The sequence below is a fragment of the Dipteris shenzhenensis genome, chromosome 18 (genome assembly GCF_047967505.1).
Source record: "Dipteris shenzhenensis isolate YYH24624 ecotype China chromosome 18, Dip_SZ_1.0, whole genome shotgun sequence".
NCBI lineage: Eukaryota > Viridiplantae > Streptophyta > Polypodiopsida > Gleicheniales > Dipteridaceae > Dipteris > Dipteris shenzhenensis.
This window is the reverse complement of record NC_141613.1, coordinates 33,440,919-33,449,204: the sequence shown is the minus strand read 5'-3', so window position 1 is coordinate 33,449,204 and position 8,286 is coordinate 33,440,919. Positions and strand designations below refer to the sequence as shown.

Genomic DNA, 8,286 nt, shown 5'->3' with positions numbered 1-8,286 from the left:
GCACACACACACAATAGTGCAATGTAGCTCTAAGGCTCCTCTAGCATCATTGAGGCAACTCCAACAACTTCCATTGCCAACAAACAAGCCCGGCATCATCTAGCTCTACAATGATTGCTACAGCACCCACGACTTACATCAACCTTCACAAACTTTTCCCAATGAGCCACCACATAGAGGCAACGATGCTCACGCAAAGCCGTGCAAACAAGGGCCAGCTAAGCTCAACTGACATAGCATCTTATCTAGAACACAATTCAATGAGACAAACGATCAAGGGGGATGATGGTGACTCCAACATGAGCAGAGTGGAAGACTCCATCGACTCCAAACAACTTCATCAATCAGGTGATCTTCAACCAATTTCAGCACTAGCTTCTACCTTCAACCAAGCCAATTTTAAGTAAGATAGAATAGCCACCCACAATGGGTAGCTCCAAGTGACACCTAGCATGTAAACCAAGCAGCAACTACCTGTGACAAAACTCTCATGTTAACAAAATCTTTTGGAGTGTTTTATAGAATATCCAAAGATTCTACCTAACCTTATCACCCCAAGGATTTGACACGTGGCACATTGGTCACATCACATAAAGGGTCAAGGTTGGAGCTTTGCCATGTGGCACCTCATCCACTCATGCAACATTGTTAGTGGCACCCAAATCTTGACATGTGGCAATCCTATCTACCACGTCAACACAATTGGCCCCAACTACAACGTCATCAACATACCATTAATGTTAGCTTTTTGGATTTAGACCTATGTTGATTTGGTTACTAATTGGCAAAGGACTCACTTGCACACCACAGGTCGCCTGAGCTAGTCTTATGTGCCTAAAGCACACGTTATCATCCTATTTCAGTCAGGTAGTGCCACATCATCAACCACGTAGATAGTCCATGTCACATGTCACCTCATTAGTGCCATGTGGAACACATCAAGGACATTGTAAGCATGCCCTCCCGATAATTATGCAAAGTGATTTCACAATTTGTGTTTCCATTACAGGATCCCTGGATCTCCTTGTCTTAGCAAGGTGAGTTCCCCTATGACTAGAGGATTGACTAACTTAACGTTCATCTAAGAGTGAGTGAGGCCTCAAGGCAATTCTACTTGCCCAACACTTCCCCAAGGGTGTCACCAAAGTGCAGACACCCATAAGCATACATGTATTCAAAATATTCCTTTATGCAAATTTCTAATTCCTTTTAATAATTACTTAATCTCTTTTACACGAATGCATGTATGCATGTTTGAAATTTGAATTAGAAGAGTTCTATGGAAGGTAATTACATGGGATAAGTATTTCTAACATGACCTTGTAAATCCAAACTATTATGCTATAGAGTTCCATAAAAGGTAATTACATGGGATAAGTGTTTTTAACATTACCTCATGTATATACCTAGATGAATCCAAGAACATTCCCAAACTCATCCTCTAAAAACACAACATAGTGCAGTTTCAATCTCACGATAGTCACTCATAAGATTGAAAACCATAAACTCCATCACGCATAGCAAAGACTAGCTACTAAGACATCCCCACTGACTTCATCAACGTGTAGACCATAGTATAATTTCCCAAAGTTTTAACCAACCTTGGTGCTATGTTACATGTTTATAAACTTGCGTTGAGTACCTTGCTATAACCTTAATGGAATTCCAACCAAATTGTAGAGTTAACATAATGAAATCTTGTTTTCAATGAGTTTTTTACAAGTCTCTTGTTCAATTGGAGGGACAAGTTTTTACCCTTTTAAGAAATAGTCCCTATTACAACATTCCTTACCCTTTGAAGAAATAGTCCCTATTGCAACATTCCTTTTATTCTTTTAAGAAATAGTCCCTATCATAATGAACGTTGTAATAATCAACACCTACGCACTACTTGGCTTTGGTTTTTACTCAAGGAAATCTTATCCTACAATGGATATTTTTCAGCTTTTGATTTGTAATTCAATAAATCCAAATCTATATTTCTTTAAACATAGCTATATTATACATCTATATTTCTTTAAACATAGCTATATTATACAAAGATGAATTATAATTCAATAAAAATCCATATCTATTTCTTTTCTAACATAGATTATGTTAGAAACGTCTATTAGAAGGCATGAGGCAACTATCGGCTATTATTAGTCCCTCAACCTACCTTCCCCCAAGAGGCTAATCCTTTTCTATTGTACTTTCTTTTGTGCTTAATATATAATTATCTTTTTTACCACAAAAAAACATAGATAGTGTTAACATATGTAAATGTAGAGAAACTTTAATAAATTTAGATCTCTCTTAGTATGTCGAAACCTACTAAAGGTCCTGTGTAAGAGTTACAAACTCACAACCTTACTACAATCTTGTCTCTAGTAGTTACTAAGCATATACTACAAGTGTTCATGGTAACAACATTTTGTTTCAAATGATGGAAGCAATGCAATGGAATATTCTCACATGCCCATATGCACACTCACATGTGATGTATATATATTTCTGCTTAATCTATGATACTTTTTTTACCACAAAAAAGCATAGATAATGTTAACATATGTAAATATAAAGAAACTTTAACAAACTAGCTAAGGTTTACATGTCTTTTTGAAATAAGAGCAACAATTTGAATAATGTAGTGTAAATAGCAACAAATGTGTATTAAATTTAAAATTGGAAAGACAAGCTTGACTTGGAGTGTCTTTATCTGATTGGTTGGAATTTGTAAGCGAGTTGCCCAAGGCCCAATTGAATGTGAGTGGCTTAATCGGCTAAAGTATTGATGATGGTGCTAATGCAAACAAGTTTAGCACCAAGCAAGTAGGGAGGTTGGAACTTGGCAAGCGTTTTTTAATGTAACAATGTTAATACTAGTCCTAAGTGAGTCCAAATAACAACAGAAGAATGAATTGCACTCACTTAAATGCATCTAGGCAATCTAAAGACAAATGATGTCCATCGCTTGAGTAGTGAATGACCAACTTTCCACCTTGATTTTAAGTTCCAACGAGGGTTAAAGTCCAAACTCTAAAGTTTCCTACACTAAAAATAGTCTCTTGAAGAACTTACGTTCATCAATCACAATAGAAACATAGAACTGAATGCATATAGCCAAACGAGTTGCGAAATCCAAAACTAGCAAATGCCGGCATCTCGATCCTACAAGTTCACCGGATCATACGTATAGCGTTTTCTGTTTCGCAGTCGCATTGACGACTAGCTATCAATAACCAAACGAGAGAGACGAGAGAAAGTGCAGAATGCAAAGCAAAAACCGGGGTAAGGCACTGAGTCCAATATCGTAAGACAATTTCGCGTTTGCTATAGCATTTTCTGGGAGACTGAAGTCCCTACAACCGACGAAGAGAGCATAAGAGGGGCTGATACAAGGGCCGAGCAACCTCGTGTTGAGATAGAGGAGCTGGGCGTTTAGCAGAGGGATGATTATAACATGATGAAGCAAACAGTGAGCAAGGAAGCATGCATAGTGAAAGCATGCAGAAGGAGCCACAAAATAAAGACAAAAGGCGTGATCCAGAGAGGCGAGCTTTGGCGATGGCGATTAGCAAGCAGCCGAAGGCTGCGAGAAGTGGTGAGTCAGCTGAGGCTTGGCGAATCCCAGAGTTCTGTTGTCCAGTGTGGCCAAACGTTCGCAGGAAGGGCACATGGTGAGCGTCGCTGCAGGCAGCGGCATGTAGAGGTCGTGGGCAATCACGCAGGGCGATGCAACCTTGAGTGCTCGTAGCTCCTGCACCTCCTTGTGTAATCTTCTGTTTTCCTCCGTCAACGACTCGCAGCATCTCTTTAACAGCTCACAATCAACTTCCGTTTGCTTCAGCTTGGTCCTGCATCATGCCCACAGTTTACAGCTTTCGTTTAGCAGTGCACAAGGCTACACAAATGATGTCATCGGCACGCAACCTACACAACGATCAAAGGCTCTAGCACGACTGAGATACTCTCATACCTTGCCCTTCTATTTTGAAACCACACTTCTACTTGGCGTGGCCGCAGATTCAGCTGCTTCGCCAACGCGTTCTTTTGCTTCTGTCCACACCAACAGTTTGCAGATTTAGCTCACCGTAGCGTGTGCCCGAACTTACACAGGACTTAAAATATCAAGGTCCCTAACGGTTTTACAACGCGAAGGCGTGAGAGGTTGCAATACCGGATTGAGCGTACTGTGCTCCTTGAAGCTTTCTTCCAGTAACGCCGACTGCTCCTTCGAGAGCCTGAGCTTCTTCCTCGTTCCTGTGCCCTCCTCTTCATCGCTTCCTCTCGAACTAACCTCACAGGTCCTATCTTGCTCCAGATCGGACGTCTTCTCCCTCTCCCGCTTCAATGAAAGACCGTTGTCGTTCCTGCACACGGACTCCGTCGGAAAGGGCGAGAAGACGCCCGTCTGGGAAGATTCCGCTGCGTCATCGCAGTCGGCACTCGACGGGATTAGATTCATGTCTATCCCTCTGGCAGCGGGGCTCGTGTTGTTACTAGCAACTGGGCGGGGCTGCCACATGAAGCGAGGGGCAGGAGAAGGATCGACCGTCCGAAATGATGTTGGGCGGAGAGGCAGGAGCTCCAACGCTTGCCGAGCGCATCCTTCGTCGAGTTTGGTTTGAGAACCCAAGTTGGGGAACCCGAAATTGAGAGGGGTAGCAGCAGCGATGGGAGCTTCATGAGAGACCTTATTGGAAGGAGTGGAAGCCATGCTGAGGGAGGCAGCAGGCGAAGAGAAGCTACTGCTGTTGAAGCCAAGGCCGAGGGCAGTATTGCAAGCAGGAGGAGGACCTCCGAGGCGTAGCACCTGATCTTTACAGTCGGAGAAGGTCTGCATCGCGGGCAAAAGCTGGGTGTGCGAAGGACGTACAGCTACAGCTAGAACCGATCCGAGAGGGTGATGAGATCTTGGGTAAAGATATGATCTTATACAAGGAGGGACGATAAGGATAATCGTTAGGAGGATGAGAGCGAGGGGTATCGTTTTCGATAGGGAACGAAAGAGGGAGCTGAGAGAACTAGAGGGGGGGTGTAGGAAGCTCCGGCTGGGATGTAGGAGAGCTTAGGAGTTTCCTCCGGGTGGTGAAGATGTTGAAGATAACATAGGAAGGTCACAAGGATTTGGAAGAAGGCAGCTGGTCGAAAAGGGCAGTGAAGGAGGGCGAGAAAGCTATGGTGTTTTGGGAGGTGAGAACGATGCTGCAGCAGCGCTCTCTACGTAGTGTGTACACAGAAAAACACTGATATCAGAAGATGAAGACGATGACTCGCTCTCTATATATAGAGATTTAGCTGCTTAGATTTCACAAGTCACACTAAATGGCTGTCTCACCACATTTCTCCTCTCACCCTTGGTTAAGGGATGTCTCTTCTTCTCTCATTTGGTCTAGGAGTTCGTTTTTTTTTTTTAAGCCCTTTCTTTGGAGGTTTTTAAAAATTAAAATATTTCATTTTCTCGCAAATAAGAAAACTATAGGACTTTACATGGAAGAATGGCGGCTCAGACGGCTTGGGCGTTCACCCACCTGAGCTGGTGGTTGCTTGCACTCCTTGGATGCTTGTCAATGTAGGTCACGAGCAGCTGGCCCCTAGTAGTTGACCAAGGTTGTTGGAGTGGGGTGTGTTGAGCGGGGGGGGGAGGTAGGTTGTCAAAGCACTCGTCAGTGGCATGTCACAGTGCCCCCTTGATCTCGACTAATTTGTCACACACTTGCTGAGCTTTGTTGATGATGGTGCATAATTGAACGCAATGCAAGCACATCTCGGCAATGACTACTAGATGGGTCTACGAATCAAATATGATCATCCACCTTGTAACCCCATTGGTCCCACTTCTTACTACATACATTTGCTCGAACTCGTGTGCTACAAGCCTGGCTCCCAAGTGTGTGAAAAAAGGCAAGACAATATGGTACAAGTTCTATGCCACAAATACTTGGTTTGTGACCTTTGGCCATGCCAAATAGCCAAGTAGCCACTCCCTTGTGAGTCCCTCTCATGCATCTTTTAAGTAATGTATTTTTGCAACATCTGGGGTGCCTATTCTCTTGTGGTGCTACAAATCTAAGGCTGAGGACATTTTAGTATCATGTCGAATGCCAAGTTGTCAGGACCCTTAATTTTTATTCCACATTTGCATGTCATATGGGGTTGAAGATCAAGAGTGCTTGCTAATAGCAAGTAGTATGACCCAATCAAGGCACTTATTAATCACAAATAGCTTGCTTCTGCCACATGGTGATATCAAAGAATTTGTTTTTTAAAAAATGCCTATGTTCTAATGGGACCTATCAAACCTCACCTTAAAGGATAACAACAGTTGTTGCCAGTTGTAATGGGCTTGCATACCTCCACCTAATCTAGATCATAAAACCTTACATTGAAGTAGGCCTTCTAGGAGGGCATGATCTGCATGATTGATAAGCACACTCATAAAGTAAAGGACTCCGATGAGGAGTTAGGGGAGGCAGGCCCATCATATCGAAGATCACAAAGGACTTTCCAATGCCTCTTATCACAAATTCAATGGACTACCCCATCCCACACCCCACCAGCCAAGATAATGATGTACACATTTGCATAGTTATACCTCATCTTACGGAGACAGAGTATGGCTTCCATGAGGCTAACACATGTCGATTGAGCCCACGAGCTACAAGAAGTGGACAATTATGAAAAAACCTGAGGGTTGCTGAGGTGGACTCTCGCTCATCTCATGAAGTAGCTAGCCAACCTTTAAAAGTATTATCCCTCTATATATCATATACATAAATTTATGTTTATTATTACGTTTCTACTAGGAGCCGTTCGTATCTTTTTGAATTAAAAAGAATGAGACATGTGTAGATAAGTAAAATATGTGTACATGTCTGGAAATAATAAATACATAAGTGTATTTACAAACAGTGGAAGTACTAGGGGCCGTTCACTTTCTCTTGTTTTTAAAAAAGCTCCCAAAAACGGCTTTCAACCACTAATACTAATCATTAGATTGTTTAATCACGCTATCGCCGCGGATCTCGCCGAATTTTGTTGAAAGTACCCCCCATTATTATCGCATGATTCTCTCGCGCGTGCCAATAATTATGATATCCGGTCAAACCGGTAATTTGCCAGTTCGCAGTCAGCTTTACCGCCGGCTATCTCCGGTCGTCCCCCCGGGCCCACCTTCCGGCCACCCCGCACCCCGTGTCCCCTCACAGCCCCGCATGCGCCTTCCCATGTTCCCCATGGGCCCCACGGACGTGCGCCACCGTGCCCCTACCACCCGGGGCCCGCCACGTCGACTCCACGCCCGCTTGCCCACGTGGGTGTGGCCCCGCCTCCGCCGACACGACAAATGATTTGGCAGGCACATATCCGGGCGCCGCGCCTGCCATGTCAGCATGTCCCCCGGAGTGAGGACAAGGCCTGCGCGATGATTAGCGGGGCGCGGGCCCACGTGGCGTGGCCTGGAACGTGGAGTGCAGCAAGTGTGAACATTGATCATTACATGGTCTACGGTGGTCGTAGGTCGTGTACCCCCTAGGCACCCCTCTTTTTAGCCTTTGCTCCCTATCATTTCCCCCTCTACGCCCCCCGGGCCCACCCACTTCGTCAAACCCACAGTCAAACTTCTCATCATTTTACCATCACCCAACGTATTTTGAACACCACTCGTGACTCCATAGCTCATCGTTGTGTTCACGTCGCACGAAAGCCCCATGTTTACTCTAGAAAATTGCTACGGTATTATCCTGGGTTCGAAACATTTGGAGCACTGTCCGGCTGCACTATGCTAAAACTTTGGGTTTAGACTTCATTTCCAAAGGTGCTGCTATTTTTGGTGCTGAACAAATCGACTGTATGGGATGTCATTAGATATGCGACGTCTTATAGGATTTGGGTCGCCCCCGCTATGAGGCTCCGATCAATAGACCTGCTGTTTTTTCTTTGTCATGTAAGCAGGCAGCCATGGATGTAGCTATACAAGTTAGATGGCTAGTGGTTAGTTGGCCTGATGAGGCGGTTTGAGCTCAATTACAGAGCATTGTGTATGACATGTATTTTGCTAGTTTTGGAGGAATAAATGAGCATACCTCTTCCAATTAAAAAAATTGCAACGTTTTTTTCACGACGTGCAGATTAAAAACCTTCGATTTTTTTGGTCCTCGGGGTCTTGGTTGTAATTTGTTTGAAAACCACTCGAGAGTTCATACATTGGCTTGCTCATATCTACTATGAGGGAAAGGCCAAGGTTCACTCTCTGTGAATTGCAAAATTGCTATGCTTTTTTCACGGCGGCAAATCACAAAACCT

General features: G+C 43.9%; 1 protein-coding gene across 1 annotated transcript; it reads right to left on the bottom strand.

The window, feature by feature from the left end:
- Positions 1 to 3,301: 3,301 nt before the first annotated feature.
- On the bottom strand, positions 3,302 to 5,221 carry LOC147891141 (homeobox-leucine zipper protein HAT9-like). Its single transcript, XM_087389323.1, has 3 exons — positions 4,160 to 5,221; positions 3,959 to 4,038; positions 3,302 to 3,836 (listed from the first exon to the last, which is right to left on the bottom strand). The coding sequence occupies exons 1-3, from the start codon at positions 4,823 to 4,825 to the stop codon at positions 3,554 to 3,556; spliced, it is 1,029 nt and encodes a 342-aa protein (XP_087245449.1). The 5' UTR covers positions 4,826 to 5,221; the 3' UTR covers positions 3,302 to 3,553.
- Between the last annotated feature and the right edge of the window lie 3,065 nt (positions 5,222 to 8,286).

Coding starts and splice junctions, on each gene's coding strand:
- LOC147891141 (XM_087389323.1), bottom strand. CDS start 4,825: ATGCAGACCTTCTCCGACTGTAAAGATCAGGTGCTACGCCTCGGAGGT. Junction 4,039..4,159: donor AGCACAGTACGCTCAATCCG/GTATTGCAACCT, acceptor TGGTGTGGACAG/AAGCAAAAGAACGCGTTGGC. Junction 3,837..3,958: donor TTTCAAAATAGAAGGGCAAG/GTATGAGAGTAT, acceptor GGCATGATGCAG/GACCAAGCTGAAGCAAACGG.